At 36.1% G+C, this 17,840-nt stretch overlaps 2 protein-coding genes across 2 annotated transcripts; one reads left to right on the top strand and one right to left on the bottom strand.

The window, feature by feature from the left end:
- Positions 1-1,865: 1,865 nt before the first annotated feature.
- Positions 1,866-5,935, top strand: LOC111289289 (abscisic acid receptor PYL8-like). The gene is made up of 3 exons (XM_022880212.2): positions 1,866-2,305; positions 4,738-4,953; positions 5,438-5,935. The coding sequence occupies exons 1-3, from the start codon at positions 2,177-2,179 to the stop codon at positions 5,651-5,653; spliced, it is 561 nt and encodes a 186-aa protein (XP_022735947.1). The 5' UTR covers positions 1,866-2,176; the 3' UTR covers positions 5,654-5,935.
- Positions 5,936-6,413: 478 nt separating this feature from the next.
- Positions 6,414-17,674, bottom strand: LOC111289288 (ATP-dependent zinc metalloprotease FTSH 11, chloroplastic/mitochondrial-like). The gene is made up of 17 exons (XM_022880211.2): positions 16,897-17,674; positions 16,648-16,801; positions 16,310-16,402; positions 15,981-16,066; positions 15,707-15,830; positions 15,213-15,332; positions 14,715-14,765; positions 9,732-9,793; positions 9,545-9,602; positions 9,315-9,440; positions 9,156-9,236; positions 8,614-8,743; positions 8,369-8,517; positions 7,710-7,991; positions 7,389-7,478; positions 7,259-7,312; positions 6,414-6,940 (listed from the first exon to the last, which is right to left on the bottom strand). Exons 1-17 carry the CDS (start codon positions 17,487-17,489, stop codon positions 6,788-6,790), a joined length of 2,406 nt encoding a protein of 801 aa, XP_022735946.1. The 5' UTR covers positions 17,490-17,674; the 3' UTR covers positions 6,414-6,787.
- Between the last annotated feature and the right edge of the window lie 166 nt (positions 17,675-17,840).

Here is a 17,840-nt window from a genome sequence, read left to right as displayed (position 1 = left end):
ATAAAATTAATTATTATAACAATAAAATTAAAATTAATAATAAATATATATTTAAATTAAATACAATAATAATAATTGAATTGGATATAACAATAGATTGTCCAACTAAAAATAATTAATTATTTGGAAATGAAACAACCATGCCGAACCTATGAAAATATCATTACTGACAATTGTTTTCAATTTTATACTAAAGTAATAAAATACTTTAAATAGAGAAGTCGATTACCTTAAAAGACAATGAATCATTGAATCTTTTTCCTGTCGATTTTCAACTGAAGGACAACGAGATCAGAAGAATTCAATTGCATGTGGAGCACTATTCCATGGTGTAGTTTAAGCTCAGAAAGTGCATAAATACGATCATACTCCGACTAATATCCAAATGCATCTTAAAGTTAATTAAATTATTATTTAAAGTAACTTTATCAAATCATATATATTATTATATTATAACATATATAGACACCTAATAAGATTTATCACATAAATGTTTATGTGAACAAATTTTTAAAATAATATATAGGATAATTTTTTAAAAAATATAATTTTTTTAATTACAAATTGAATAATATTAAATTTTTTTAAATATTAAAATTATTCAAATTATAATTACAAATCAATCTTAATCTATAGATATATTTTTTTAAAATTAAAAATTTGAAATATGAATTTTATCTGACTAATTTTAATTTTTTATCGGATAATCTTATTCTATAAAGTATTTAATTATTAAAATCTTTTAACACATTTTAAAACTATAAAAATTAAGTTTATTCAAAACTTTAAAAATTTCACTATATTCTTTTATTTTAATTTTTATCAAACAAAAATTATTAAAAAAATTCAAATAATGCTTTCATATTAAATCTCTAAATAATAAGATTTATATCCATTTTAATTCTAATTATCAATTTCATATTTAATAAATAGGTAAGAAATTTGATTTAATTTTTATCACTTATTATATCATTTTAATATTTTAAATATTAATTTAAAAATTATCTATTCAATCTTAAATGTAGTCAAAGAGTTATTTTACAAATAAAAAATTATAAATGTAATGCATGTGTTATATAACTTTTTTTTGTTTGGAATTCATTTGCTATTATAATTTATTCGTTCTGTTTGTATTTTTCCTTTTTTCATGGCATATTCTATTATTACAAGTTTGTTATTCTAAAAATTAATATTTTTTCACTTTATTTTTTTCACGCATCTCTTAGCATTTTTTATATTTTATACAAAATTATGGGAGTAAAAATATGTTTATATTTTTTTTATTATTTAATTTATCATTTGATAATATATATTTTGTTCTTTAAAAAAAACATATAATTTATTTTTATTTAATATAAATTTTAAGTGTATAAATATTATTACAAATAAAATAGTGCAAAGTGAAAATATATTATTTTCTTCTCATTATTTTAAAAAAATTTATTTTTTATGACAAGTTAATCAAATATAAAAATTATTATATGTTATAAATTTTAAAAATTTAAATATAATTTTAAAAAACTAATTTATATGTATATATAAATAATAAATAAAATTAATAGGTGCATCACATAAGTCATAATATAATTAAAAATAATATAATAATTAAAATATTTGTTTTAGCGAAGCAAAATTTCGTTCTATAAAATTATAAATATTAGCTAACATTTTTCTAGAGATTAAAATTGCAACCTCTTTTGACACAACTAACACGGGGGCAGTTGCGTCGAGAAGAAAAGACGAAAGCAGAAGCAGACAAAACGCATGGCAATTCTCGTAATAACATTCCTAATCCAATGTCAAACCGAAGAGCTGATCTGGTAACAAAAAAGTTAGTAAAAATTAAAAAAAAAAAAATTGAAATCGGGTTTTATTTGTATTTGTATTTTTATTATTTCAGGTGATGACATAGATGATAGGGAGGCTTAGAGGTGGATGAAGTCAGGTAGCTTCTCTCTTTTTATGGCTTTTCTTCCTCGTCTTCTGCTTTCTCTCGAGATAAACGTGATTAAACAATTTCCAGAAGATTCGTCGGAGAATCAGTTCGGTCGGTGATCGGAGCTCTGGTCGCCGTTGGACGAGACGAGTTAGAGTTTTTTTTTTTTTTTTTTTGTTATTGTTGTTGTTGCGTAAGACAAAAGCGAGCGTGTTTGGATTGATAAGAAGAAAAGAGAAAATGAATGGGAATAACAATGGATTTGGGAGTGCGGCGACTGAGTATATAAGGAGACATCATCGTCATGAGACTGGAGAGAATCAGTGTAGTTCAGCACTCGTCAAGCGCATCAAAGCTCCTGTTCCTCTCGTAACTCTCTCTCTCTCTCTCTCTCTCTCTCTCTCTCTCTCCCTTTGATTACGTTTTCTATAGATTTGTTTTTCAACTCCTTCTCAAGATATTCCTCTAATCTCACTCATTTCTATTTCGTTTCTTCATTCTTTTTTTTTTTAAAATTTTTTGTTGTTGCTTTATTTGGAAATTTTATTATGCTCTTTTTATAGCTTTTGGATCAATGATTTTATTTTTTTTTATTTTTTTGTGATTATTTTTACATTTTTGCTGAGTGATATCCTTTTTTCAATGTTTGACTTTTGTTCTCGAGAAGGATTAATCTTGGTCGCGGTGTTTTTCTTTTATATTTCTGGAAATCTTGTTTCTTTTGATTGAATTATTTGGTTATTCTTTTTACGAAAACAAAAGAAAGAAGATTGAATCTAATTTTGTACAGCGGTTTAGATAAACTTCCTTAACTCTCACTCACTGTTTTGTTGTTGAGATGAGAGATATGATTGAAAATTATTAAAATAGAATAATCACTAGTATGTTTTGATTTGTTGAGAATCTGACATTCAAAATTTGATCTTTTGCGATCGAAACATATAACATTTTGATTAGGTTTAATGCTAAGGAGCAACTCAAAACTTAGAAAAAGTTGTTTGTTTCTTTGATTTTTTTGAGTGTTACCAAGTCCTAAATTTGAGATCCATATTTATTATCAATTCCATTTTGTGAAAAATTTTTCAATCTCTTTGCTACTCTCTTAAACCATTTGAACAAATTTGTTGTGTTTCTTTGATTGGGTTGTCCAATGGTTTTTCCAGGATAAATTTGTTTCCACAGTATGGTTGGTTTGTTTAAGAACAATGGGGTTAAGATTTAATTGAATTAAATGCAACTTGTCTTTCTTGGTTGTTGCATTTCCTAGAAACGGAATGACATGGGGCATATGCAACTTATCTTCTTGGTTGTTACTAGTTCAGGGTTTAAATAACGGTGGTATAGCGAAATAACGGTTACAATTTCGTGGTTGCGCCACTTACGCCAACGATATTGAGGGAAATTGGGGGAGAATTTTAATCTTGACGGTAGTGGCCGCAATCGGCCGTTGCAAAATTGAATAATGGAGAACAGCCGAAATATCGGCCTGTTATTCCCGCCACTCTGTTTTTCGTCCAAAAGTGGCAGGAAAAAAAATTTTATTTCAGTTGTTCAAAATTGATCCGAGCAAAGCCCAAAAAGCAAAAAAAAGAAAACTTAACTCAATTCACACATCCAAATTTAGAATTTCACCCCCAATCATCAATATCAACCAGTACAACACAAGTAATTGATCTGAATTTTGAAGGTGGTTAAAATTGCATTTTTTGTTGATTTTGTTTCTCTTGAAGATTCCGTTCTTGAGTGACTATCTGGCTATCCATGTTCCATGGTTCTGCGGCTGGGAGTAGGGGGTGGCAGGCTACTTGTCTAGCTGGCTGCTGGTGCCTAAGCCTGGGGGTCGAACTATCGACTAGGGGAGGATGAGAGGAGAGGAGGACGAGAGCTTCTTGCTTGTGTCGGGTTTTATGTGTTTGAGTATGAGACAAGATGAGAGACACTACCGTGCAAAAAATTGAGAAGAGAGAAGAGAGGAAGAGTGGAAAACAGTGAGGCTGTGTGGGCGAGGGGATGATGGGAGAAAAAGTAAAAGTGAAATTTGTGTGGATTGTGGGTGACTGGGTGGGGACTTGGGTGAGGTTCTGGTGGGGCCGGGGAAGGGATTGGGATTTTATTGTTTTATTGGGAAATTTTGATTTAGGGGGAATGGATTAAAATTTTTTATTGTTTTAGAGGGATTTTTCTTTCAATTTAGGGGGAACCTTTAGGAGGAAATTTTCGAATTGTGACTAAGCAGACATTACTGTTTTTGATAATTTCATGTTAGATGTTCATTATGTGTTTATTATCAAGGAAATTTTATTGTTCACTTGATATCGCTTTATTATAATCTCAAAAATATTGTAAATAAAATTTTTTATCAAGTAAATAAAAGGAAATGAATGTTATTATTTTAAAAATCATAAATAAAAGTTTTACGATTGTAATTATAATGATTATAATTTATAATAAGTTGTGCAAAATTAATAAAAAAATTTACGATCGTGATGGTCATTATAGTCTTGGTTATACTCACAACCATAATAAATGTGACATGATCAAAAACTTAATCGTGATTGCAATTTAAATCTCTAGTCACTATATTATTTGTTGCCAAATGAATATGCCAAAGAAACGGGAAAGATAGATAGCTGATATTAGATATTCAGATCATGTAGAAACAATGCATTCCTCATCAATTGTAGAGCTTAATTCTTATATTTTTGTGAATTTTTTATTTATTACCTTGGTCGAATCTTTTTTTCTCTTTGTAGAATACGTATAATTTTCTCTGAAGTTTGTATTGCATTATCTTTTTACAGGTTTGGTCTTTGGTGAGGAGATTTGACCAACCTCAGAAGTATAAACCCTTTGTCAGCAGGTGTGTTGTACAAGGAAACCTTGAGATTGGGAGTCTTAGAGAAGTTGATGTTAAGTCAGGGCTTCCGGCCACTACAAGTACTGAACGACTCGAACTTCTTGATGATGATGAGCATATCCTCAGCATGAGGATTGTAGGTGGGGATCACAGACTTAAGGTAGGAATCTTATTGCTTTTTTCCGATTTACACTTTTTATTCTCTATCTTTTATGACTCCATGAACAGTCAATATCATCTATCTCTTTCATCTTAGTCTATGCACTTTGAAAAGAAAGCTATTTAAGTATGTTTGCTTACAGTTTAATGTTCCCCAAGATAAGATATTTGTTGATTGTATAATATTCGACAAGGTTCATGAAAGCATGCATGCTATCTAAAATTTTAACAAGAATGTTTTTTATCTTGCAAATCCAGGTAGTTAGGTCTTTAGCTTTGTTTGGTTTCCTGAATGCCTTAGTACAAAAGATTATGTAAATGTCTGATTGATGTATTAGTTGCAGCAAAAACCAGTGAATTGTATTTTCACAAGCTTTAGTTCATTAGTGACTGGTCAAGGTCATGAAGCTTCAATTTTAAGTGTACCAGTGGTAAAATGAAGATTGGGCCATGTCTAATCTCTCTGATGTTTTTTTTTAATCCAGAACTACTCTTCAATCATTTCCCTCCATCCAGAGATCATTGATGGAAGACCTGGAACTCTAGTCATTGAATCATTTGTGGTGGATGTGCCCGAGGGAAACACAAAGGATGAGACATGCTACTTTGTCGAAGCTTTGATCAAGTGCAATCTCAAATCTCTTGCAGATGTCTCAGAGGGGTTAGCAGTGCAGGACAGGACTGAACCCGTTGATCTTTGAGAGTTGGGGCTGAGGAGATAAGGTGGTGGCTATAGTTGCCATGGATGACGCTTCGGAGGCTTTCGTATGTTGGGGGCTCGAGAGATGGACTGGCAATTGTGGGTCTTCCATCTTCTAGATACACTCACACTATTTGTTATTGTTCTCACCTTTCGTTTTAACATTATGCACTGGATTTCCTGTCTTTAGTAGATCAAAAACCGCAAATGTTATAAAGTTTCTTCTGTTGAAGGATGAAAAAAAGGAAAAAAAAGGAAAATGATGGACTAATTGTTCTACTGATCCAGAGTATTGTTATTGTTAATGGCTGTACATAACGGAGCTCAAAAGAGTTTGGTTTTTGGATTCTGAGTTTGTGTCGTGAATCATGATAGTGGTAGTTTCTCGTAGCAGGTTTGGTCAAAGCTTGGTGGAAAATGCAATGCATAGCTACAGTCGAACGATCATTTGCTTGATGCTTGCCAAGTGCTGACAATCCCTTTGAAAGCATAGAAAGGTTTGTTTATGAAATAGTGAAGATCACTCCTTTTGAAGCTGTCGTCGGAGCTCGGCCTAAGGCATATGAGTACCCTGAGGTAGGGCCTTGGGCCTTTGGGGATGATGAGTATCCCGCGACGTTGGCCATGGGCTTTTGGTGAAAAAGAGCGTGTAGCTACAGTTGCCAAGCAAAATCAATTCTAAAAATGGGATTCCAGGTAAAATTGAAGAATCAATGCTGCAATAGAGCAATCCTCATCCACGGATTAGAAATGCACAAAGATGGGTTAAAATGAGAACTGGTACTAAATATGAACTGTCTCAGAAGTTGATAAAGGATGATGTCACTTTGCGTTACACAATTCTTCAAAATTTCACCCGTAATGGGGTAAAAGTTCAAATAATACATGATTTCACAAATAATACAGGATCTATGGTGGTCTTGGCTGTTTCTCAACTTAGGGTAGCACAGGTCGGGAGCTCACTCTAATGGATGCCAGGTCCCTCCGTGTCCAAGCAGAGCTCCCATAACAAGTCTTGCGAGAAATGGTGGGGAAAAAAATTGCAACAAAATTATATAAATAATTACCTGTAGTAATTAAAATACACTGTACAGAGCTTGCCCTAGTAAAGTAGATTACAGATGTGAGTTGTAGTTTAAGCCAATACTAGCTCCCCTTCTTCCTGTTCTTGTTGTTGCTCAGGCAACCTTCCTTCTCGATATGGAAGAAGAATGCGCTTTATTTCTTCCAAACCAAGTGTTTCATACTCCAAAAGTGCATTCGCTAATGCATGCAATGCCTTCTCATGCTGAAAAAAATTGTCAAACAATGTGTTGAACTAGACAATTTGCAGTATGAAATTGATTACTCAAAAAGTTATTTCACTTTTCCACTAGCAGCTGAAACTATTACCTAAGCTAAGATACGACTTTTATTTGAAAATTACTCAATGGATGAACAAAAACTTACAGAAACAAATATTTCTTCATACATATTAATGGAATCTTAGTAGCTAGAATCCTACCATTCAGATTTCATTTTAATTCCTTGTTATAAAGAATGGTTTCTTATTCCTTATCAATAAGAAAATACAAAAAGAAAAAACAAAGGGCTTTCCTGAACATACCTTCTTTAACAGGGCTTTCACACGATAATATGCTTCTCTTAGAAGCTTCACCACCTGCATAGCAAAATAAAATAAATTAAGATTGAAAATACAATTATACTAATCAGAACAATAGCTTGCAGATACATACTTCAGCATCAATGCGAGACTGCATTTCTGAACTTGGTCGCTCTTTAATATGAACTGGTCCAATTGCATCACTCATCCCACAATTCGATACCTAGCATAGAAGTTAAAGCCATAAGCAATGAGAAGTTAAATACAAGGGACAGCATATTTCAGAGTGAATGAAGAAGTCCTGCACATCTTGCCCCTTAGGTACAATATTACTCAAAGTTTTTGGTTAACTCTTTCCCATATCCCATATATAAATGATTATTAACTAGTAAGATAAATATAGCAATGGAGTACTACAGATTCAAAAAAAAAAAAAAAACACTAAGAAATATACCATATATTGAGCAATCTCTGTAGCTGTGTGCAAATCACTACTTGCCCCAGTTGTGATATGGTCCTGACCAAAGATAAGCTCTTCTGCAACTCTTCCTCCCATACAAACATCGAGACAAGCTAATAATTGCTTCTTACTAATTGAAGTGTCATCACTTGAAGGCAGCTGGGTAACCATTCCTAATGCAGATCCACGGGGCATGATTGTTGCCTTGTGGATTGGATGTGCACCCTCAGTATTAAAAGCAACAATTGCATGGCCACTCTCATGATAAGCAGTGAGCTGAAATTATGTGTGATAATGTCAGCAAATAAGGATGACCCATTTGTACACCGACCGCGCACCAATATAGAACCAAAATATTACCTAGTTGCAGTTAAAAATCAACATTGTTTAACAATTGGCCATTTATCTACATGAGGTGCATCAAGAAACATCTTACGTTAAGCTCTAAACATGAGCAATCCTTAACTGTGGCCATTTATCTGCATATCCTAAATTGTGTAAAATTTTCTCTGGCAATCTTTGTTATCATCATAATTGCCCTTTTATATCTTTGTTTGCAACTCACACTGATTATAGAGTTAATGATTCAATACATTCCCAGCAAACCACAACTCCAATTCTACCCTAAAGTGACCAATAAAAAATGTCAATACCTTCTTTGACTCTTCCGATAAATACATTGTTTTACGCTCAGTACCCATGAGTATCCTGTCTTTTGCATATTCCAAATGTGCAGCAGTCAACTTATCTGCACCTTCAACTGCAGCTTTAATTGCAGCAATATTCACCAAGTTTGCTAGATCTGATTGACAGAATAACAGGAAAAGGTTTAAAGAAAATAAGAATGTTTGTTGGCAGGAACTAGAAACTTGTTTCACTTTATGCAGAAAAAAAATACCTGCTCCATTGAATCCGGGAGTACCACGGGCGATTGCTTTAACATCTACATCACCAGATATAGGTTTATCTTGTAGATAGAGCTCCAAAATCTCTTGACGACCTCTTACATCTGGATTAGGGACAACAATCTAAAAATGGGCTTTATAAGTCTTCTATATAAAAAAGAATAGAAGAGGAAAAAGTAAATGCCTATCCTACAAGAATAATTATAGTCCATGGACAAGACTTCACTGGTATCAGAACAAAATGGTCAAGGATTCAGACAAGGAGTAGCATATGAAGCAATTATTCAAGTCAATTTGCATAACAAGTCCTTGGGAAATTAAAACTTGTTTTCTGAACACTTCAATGACTAAAGTAACCACAAACTGGAGCACAGTTTATAAAGGGCAAAATCCATTGGGGGAATGGGGGGTGGGTGTATGGGTCTGATTAAGGAACCACCTCTATTGTGTCATACCTTGCTCCTCCAAGAGTAACTTTCTACATAAAGTCCCAAGCACAAAGACTCAACAAAGCACTGATGATTGGAGCACTTACATGCCTGTCAAATCTACCAGGTCTGGTCAACGCTGGATCAAGAATGTCAGGCAGATTTGTTGCAGCCATCAGAATTATTCCCTATCAGATAGACAGAGATTAAACAAATTCAAAAATGCAAAAAGCAATTACTGATATTGCAAACTTGTTTAAATCTACCTCATTCTGTTCAAAACCATCCATTTCAACAAGCAGCTGATGTAGTGTTTTTTTGGTATGGCCTTCCCATTGTTTTCGTGTGGATCCAACAGCATCTATTTCATCAATAAAAATGATGCATGGGGCCTATAAAATGTGAAACATTGTCAATGACATGGTCAGACAGTATGATGGACATGGTATCAAGCAATCACAGCAATCCCCAGAACCCAGTAATTATGAACATCAACCTTTTTCTTGGCTGCTTGGAAAAGGGATCTCACACGCCGAGCACCAACACCAACAAACCTGCCACAGAGAAAGAGAATGTCAGAGTCAGAATGTAATCCCAAGAACCGAGTATATAGTATACATTAAAGCAAATAGAAATCTATTTAAAGGGTTGCCAAGCAAAGATGAAATGAGACGATGGCTTACATTTCCTCAAATTCAGATCCGGCCCTATAGAAGAAAGGTACCCCTGCTTCCCCGGCAATAGCCTTCGAGGTTCAACAAATGAAATCTATCATTGTAAGTATGCATAGACGCACATGCAAGATGCTTTGAAGGATCTTGGTGAACCACTAACAGCAAAGAGAGCTTGTATGGTGGTTAAGATGTGTTAGTGTATGCGCGTGTGAGTTGGAAAATTATAGGAATATTCCATGGGAGACAGTTTAGGAAGGATTTATTGGGAGCATTAATGTATAATTTGTAATTGATTCTCTTTCCTTAATATTGTTTAGATAATGAAAGGCTAATCCAAGGGATTAGCAAGTTGTTCTCTAAAGCCTTAATTCTAACATGGCATCAGAGCTAGCAACGCCCTAATCACTGCTGCCCCCCCCCCCCCCCCCCCTTCTCTCTCTCTTTCCTCAAACCCCTCTGTGATAGCCCATGCTTCATCACTTAAGCTGTCACTACTATAGACTTTGATCTTGCAACCCTAAAGCTGCGTACTTAAAACTTTTCCTTTCTCTTCAGCAGTCCCTCATTAGTTGAAAGGGGGCCACCACCTTATTTTCAAAGGCGATAGGAAGAAGGGATTGCAACCTCTTCGTGAATGATCGATTGAGGGAGACAAGTTCTTCTCGGTGTAGAGCATGGCTACAGAACTAAGGATGGAGTACCTGGTTGTTGATTAGGGGTTGTGTTACCTGATTGAAGGATTACCAATTGTGTTTTGGAGGAAGAAGGTTCTGTGGCCATGGCAAAGGAAAAGGCAATCGCATTGAAGGTGATAACTTTGGAGTATATCATGGGCTCACAATTGTCGAATGAGAAACTTGATGGCACCAACTACTTGTCATGGAGCAAGATTGTGTTGGTGACCTTGCGAGGTCTTGGACAAGCTCAGTTTCTGACAAGTGAGCCGCCGGCAAAGGAAAGCTCGAAGGATGCAACATGGGATTAGGAGGACAATTAAGTACTTGGACAATTATTCAACTCGATGGAACGACAAGTAAAGGTGACGTTCAATCAATACTTTACAAGTAAGAAACTTTGGGATACTTTAAAAATTGTTTATGCAAATTTGGAGAATTGGCAAAGGATCTCAAAGGTTACCAGGGCATGGACTAGAATGGAGCAATCCGATAGGAGCCTGAGAGAATATTTTGCTGCGTTCAAGGAGGTATATGACGAGTTTAATGAACCTACACCCTTGTCTACCGATCTGAAGACAAACCAGGAGCAACGAGAGGCTCTAGCTATAGTGTTTTTCTTAGCAGGATTGAGAAAGGAATATGCCAGTGCTAGTACTTAGATATTAGTCGACAGAGATCCACTTTCTTTACTAGATGCTTATAAATGCCTGAGCAGGGTCACTCAATATGATCCTCCACAAGAAGACAAGGCAGTATTTGTGGCCCCACAGCATGAAGGGCGAGCACCACGCGGAGGACGTGGTGGACGAGGTAGAGGACGTGGAAGTGGTAGAGGAGGCCCATGGTCCTGCTATCATTGTGGACAGTAGGGACACTTACGGAATGTTTGTCCAAAGCATCGGGGCAATGCTGGCCCACTAGTGGCATATGTGATTGATGTTGTGCTTCAGCCCCAGCAGCAAGAGGAGAAAAAGAGTTCAGTTATCCCAGGATGAGCATGACAGACTTATTCAAATGCTTCAGAATCAAACTTCGATCTCCTCTCCAACAACAACTTTTTTACAAGGTAAATCTATTGCATGCTTGGCTACCCCCTCCAAGACTTGGGTGATTGATTTAGGAGCTTCAGATCACATGACGGGTACTATAGGTACTCTTTATTCATATACTCCTATGACGGGGAAACATTCTGTTTTGGTTGTTGATGGAAACTCTATAGATATTGTGGGAAGTGGCAAGGCTTGACCTATATCCATGTTACCTTTACATTTTGTGCTAAATGTCCCTTCTTCTCCTTTTAACTTACTTTTAGTTAGTCAGATTGCAAGGAATTTAAATTGTAGTGTTTCCATCTATGTCAACTTTACGAGTTACGTGTCCTCATTTATCATCTTTTAGTTTTGATTGAGAATCATCCAAGTTTGCTAAACTGCACAGTGGCTTATTGACCTTGATTTAATAAAAGAGAAAAATTTCCTTTAGTTGTGATTCATTTTGATGTATGGGGGCCTTGTCCTATTATTTTGAAACCTGGTTATAGATACTTTTTGACATTTGTTGATGATTATTCACGAGTTTGTTGGTTGTATTTGTTGCGGAGCCGCTCGAATTATTCTTAATCGTCACTACCTTACATGCAGAAATAGAGAATCAATTCGTTAAGTCTATCAAAATTTTACGAAGTGATAATGGGGTTGAGTATTTTTCTATAGAGTTTATTCAATTCCTAAATGCAAAAGATATTGTTCATCAGTCCTCGTGTATAGATACCCCACAGCAAAATGGGGTTACTAAAAGGAAGAATCGCCATTTGTTGGAAGTGGCTAGAGCTCTTTTGTTTCAATGAAGGTCCCTAACATGTTCTGAAGTGAAGCTTTCCTCACAGCATGCTATCTTATAAATCGTTTGCCAACCTTGGTTCTTGAAGGAAAAATTCCTTTTCAAGTATTGTGTCCTGATCGTCCCTTATTTTTAATCTCCCTCGAGGTGTTTGGGTGCACATGTTTTGTTCATAACACTTATCCAGGTCGCACTAAATTGGATCTACGTTCTCTTAAATGTATCTTCCTAGGTTATTCACATGTCCAAAAATGGTATCGATGCTACTCTCTAGACTTGGGTCGCTTTATTATTTTGGTAGATGTTGCGTTTCATGAATCGGTTCCTTTTCTTTCGGTACTACAGTCTCATCCATCACCAATTATATCAGAAGAAGAAGATTTTCTCATCTATCAAATGCATAGTACACCAGTCAATGCATCTCCTCCTGAGGTATGCCCAGATACTCGATTTGGTCGTACATACACTAAAAGGACCTACATAGATCCACCTACAGAAACTTCCCCTATCGAGACAATCTCTCTGTCAATGCATCCACTTTGAGACACTATTGCTGAAGATGTACCAATTGCTCAATGGAAAGGTATGCGAACTTGCAAAAATTTCCCTTTACACATGCCCTCGTACAAAGGATTTTCTGCTCGACTTCAGACTTTTATTGCCACAATTGGTGCTATTGTTGTGCCACATACTCTTCGCGATGCTTTTGCAGATTCAAGATGACGTAAGGCTATGGAGGATGAGATGATGGCCTTAGAGGCCAATCATACATGGGACTTTGTTTCCCTGCCAGAAGGGAAGCAAGCTATTGGGTATATGTGAGTTTACACCACAAAATTGAATCCTGATGGTTCATTGGCTAGATTGAAGGCAAGACTCATAGCAAAGGGATAAATGCAAACATATGGAGTAGATTATTTTGATACCTTTTCACCAGTGGCAAAGATGACACCTATTCGCCTATTCCTCAATTTTGCTGCTACACATAAATGGGCATTACATTAGTTGGATGTGAAGAATGCTTTCCTATGGTGACTTGATTGAGGAGGCATATATGGAGCAACCATTGGGGCCTGTTGCTCAGGGGGAGTCTAGGAAGATGCGCCACTTGCATAGGTCTCTGCATGGTCTGAAGCAATCTCAACGCGTGTGGTTCGACAAATTTAATGCAGTTTTTGTTCAGCATGGCATGCGACAAAGTGAGAAAGATCATTTAGTATTTTATAAAGGGAAAAATTCTAGCCTTATATTGTTGGGAGTGTATGTAGATATCATCATCATTGGCAGTGATAGTGTAGGGATTGCCAGACTTAAGATGTATCTTAAGTCCTAGTTTGAAACCAAGGACTTTGGTCAATTGAAATATTTTCTAGCTATTGAAGTGGCAAGGTGTCAATAGGGTATCTTTGTATCTCAGAGGAAGTATGTGCTAGATATTTTGAGAGATGCGGGCTTGTTCCATGCCAAGCCAAGTGACACATTGATGGATCCAGGTATCAAGCTTTCTCCAAAAGATGGCACTTTACTTGATGATCCCACACTTATAGGAAACTAGCGGAAAAACTGAATTACCTAACCATGACAAAACCTGGTATATCTTTTCTAGTGAGTGTGGTAAGTCAATTCATGGCAACTCTCAAAGATACTCACGAGAGAGCAACGATGCGCATCCTTCGATATTTGGTGAGAAATCCAGGAAAGGGAATACTCTACAATTCCACTAGTGACGAGGGTATTCAAGCCTATGCAGATGCAAATTGGGTAGGCTATCCTATAGATAGGAAGTTTACATTTAGTTATGCTATCTTCCTTGGGAGTAATCTGCTGTCTTGGAAGAGCAAGAAGTAGCAAGTAGTTGCTAGGTCTAGCACAGAAGCAGAGTATATAGCCATGGCTTTGACTACAACAAAGGTATATGTATGGTTCAATTCTAAGATGAAATAGGGCTTTTAGTTCGGACCCCTACAGAGTTATAGTGTGATAATTAGGCGACAATTCATATATCTTCCAATCCAATATTTTTTGAAAGAACCAAACATATAGAAGTTGATTGTCATTTCACAAGGAAAAGTTGCAAAGTGGAACAATATTATTCAAGCATGTGCGCACAGGAAAACAACTAGCCGATATTCCCACAAAATCACTTCCATGAGTTCAAGCTGACTATATATGTAAGAAGCTGAGCATGACTGATATATATGCTCCAGATTGAGAGGGAGTGTTAGTGTTTGCGTGTGTGTGAGTTGGAATATTATGAGACTATTCCATGGGAGACAATTTATGCGGGATTAATTAGGAGCATTAATGTGTAATTTGTAATTGATTCTCTTTTCTTAGTATCGTCTATAGAATGAAAGGCTAATCCGAGGGATTAGCAAGTTGTTCTTTAAAGCCTTAATTCTAACAAGATGAATGTGCAAAAACTATCTGACATATGTAAGCGACCATTAGTGAGAATATAAAAAGTAGATCTTACCTTGGCCAGCAGAGTTTTTCCAGTTCCAGGTGCTCCAGTCAAAAGGATACCCTGCAGTTTAGTTGTGAATAAGTTAATACAACCAGAAGGTTAACACAAAAAACCCTTTTACTCCAAAAGTGAATGAATCAAAGCATACCAATTTCAGTACTCATGATTCACATAATATTGCAGAATCACTCACTATGGACTAAAAAATGGACTAAAAACGTCTAAACTGTTTGTTAAAATTTCTCCCTCCTATGCAAACTATGAAGAACAGAACCTAGAATCTCTAGCCAATTCCCTTCCCAACCCTATCACCAAGCTAACAGGACTTCAGGCTGTTTCTTGATATATTTGGTTTTCCTAGCATAGAAACTATTGATATATTTTCTATTCTATTTCTATTTTCTAGCATGCCCTTGAGAAGTATAAAATTTAGAAACCAACAAGAAAGTCAAACCATATTGAGTAAAAAATACATACTGTGACCAATGTCAAACACCATACACAAACCTTTGGCAATTTCCCCCCAAGTCGGGTGAACTTTGATGGGTTTTTGAGATACTCCACTACTTCCTCAAGCTCTTGTTTTGCATCATCACAGCCTTTAACATCCTTAAATGTTTTGACATTCTGCAAATAAAGTACTTAATGAGGGAAAAAACGTTTAGGATTATCTATTAAATTTCTAATAAATAGCCCTGGCCCATCGATACCAAAACTAAAGTTGCATTTCACTTGCATGGTCTGCAAAACAGGTTCTTGATCAGCATTTATCTGATGAAGGATGAAGTTTTACCAAATTATAATAGCTTCCCTTTAGTCATGAATACTTTTCAATTAGAATTTTCAGTCATTGCCCAAAGTTTTCATCTTACTCAACCAGTCCAATATAATCTATTTAACCCATTCCACCCATGCATATTGAAAATAGAAATGCAGTTGTCAAATGCAACAAAATCCCATAGCCTTGATTTAGCCTGCAAGCAGAGGCATCGAGTACTTGCCTTCTCTGGCATCACTTCTTTGTTCAATTCTTTGGGGGCATAAGAGGAACTTGATCCAACACCTGAAGTCCCTATTCCACCCAAGCTTCCTACATACTTCTGCAGCGCAGAAGCACCCATTATCCTGAACATAGCTTTTATGTTTAATAAAATTAAATAGGGGGATAATAGCAAGGAATGGCTGATTCAACAATGAAAAAATTTATCTGTGCAGGGAGGAGAGAGAGAGAGAGAGAGAGAGAGAGAGAATAACTACAATTGAGGTGATCCATACCAAACCAATCCGACAGCAATAGTGAACAAGATAGTTGAAATTAGCTCTTGTGCAAATCGTGATTTGTTTGAACCTTTAGGACCAACCTAATAAAGAAAACAGCATCACTATCAAAATAGTTGACAAGGTATTCCAATGGGGAGAAAAGAACAATCCAAGTTGTGTACGGGTTATGATAGTCCATGCATCATAGTACAAGTATGGACTACAAAAAAGAATGTACTTTGTGTAAACTATATTGTCCCCCATACAGAACAATGAAATAAAAGAATGTACTGTGCATAAACCATATTGTCCCCCAAACAGAACTATGAAATAAAGAGTCTTACCATCACAACATGCAACGGCTGCTTCTCAGAAATTCCAGGGCTTAAAAAGGGCTGATCGATGGTCCCTGATGCACGCTGCTTCAATTCTTGCAACTACATTTAAATTTTAATGGATCATATATTCTTAAGTCTTTTTGGTGATGTTGAAGCATAGGTTTATATAGAATTATTTTCAAACATATAAAAGTAATTATCCACCAATTCAGAGGTCCAACAGAACTCGAATGTGGAAAGAGAAAACATTGGTTCGACCAAGTTTTACAATTTTTAAAGTAACTGAAAAATAATTGAATCAAATGCATATAGAAAACAAAAGCGACGAAGCAGGGCCTTGTTACCAAAGTAGGAAGACTAGAAGGCTTTCCAGCCTGTTCATCCGGAAGGTATTCAGCAATGGCATTAGTGACTACCAGAGCTCGAAGATATTCGGCAACTCCTCTACTGTCTACCGCTTGATCCCTTTGTTCAAATCGCTTAATCACAGACTCAGGACTGTTTTAAAAATAATAAAATCAAATACTAGAGAGCTAAAAAACAAAAAGAAATTTGTTTTGAAATTAACCAACAATAATAAAGTGAAAGAAAACCTGTGCTTATTAAGTTCAGCTAGCAAAGCGCTTTGTTTAGCGGCGTCTTTGGGATTGGCGTCGGCTTCGGAAATGAGGCGGTCAAGCCGTTTCTCCTGACGCCAAAAGGGCCACCAACTGAACCAATCCATAGCCACTAATTTGTCCATTCCGTTCTTAATCATGGCCCAAACTCCCATCAAAAACACCATGGCAGGAATTTTGCTTCTGGGCCCATCTTTTCCCAACAATTTATCATTCTGCCCTTGGCTCTCCACCACATTCTCAGTTTCCCCGTCGATGTTATTCACTTCAATTCCCTCGCTCACATTCTCAAACCCATCGATGGTGGCGAGGCCTTCAAAATCCGAAACTAAAGCTTTGGAATCTTCAACATGAGTATCGAATTTGAAGTCGGAGTTGAGGTTGTCGGGATGCAATGTGCAAGGGACTGAAAAAGGACGGGGATAAAATCGGGAGGGCCGAGACAGTTTGGGAAGAGAAGAAAGATTGAAAGAGAGGGAAGAAGAACGGTGAAAGCGTGGTTTACGAAGCGGAAGAGAAGGCAAAGGTGAAGGATTGCAGAGAAGCGAAGCTTGGAGAGATGTAGTCATTGCTTAGGGTTTAACGGGAGAAAGAAAATTGCCTTCTCCAGTTTCAAAGTCTGAGAAGGGAAGAAGAGGAAAGAGTAAGAAGCAGGGAGGGAGTTAAGAGCCACTCAGGAGATTGACAGAGCAGATTAGAGGTAGGAACGACACGAGTGAAGTGACACCTTATCTCGCTCCAATTGGCCTCCCCCGGCTTGTCACTTGCGCGTCCATCACTTAAATTGTTTTTTTCGTTTTTCTCAGTCGACTGAGTTTCTATTTTCAACTCACCGGTTTTTTATTTTTTTATTGGAGATTTGTCAATTGAGATGCGCGGAATATTATAAACCAGTTCATTAAATATAAGAAAGAAAATGA

This window comes from Durio zibethinus, chromosome 11, assembly GCF_047325235.1.
Source record: "Durio zibethinus cultivar Kanyao isolate XHJ-2024 chromosome 11, ASM4732523v1, whole genome shotgun sequence".
Lineage (NCBI taxonomy): Eukaryota > Viridiplantae > Streptophyta > Magnoliopsida > Malvales > Malvaceae > Durio > Durio zibethinus.
The sequence above is the reverse complement of the archived record's forward strand: the minus strand, read 5'-3'. Positions and strand labels throughout refer to the sequence as shown.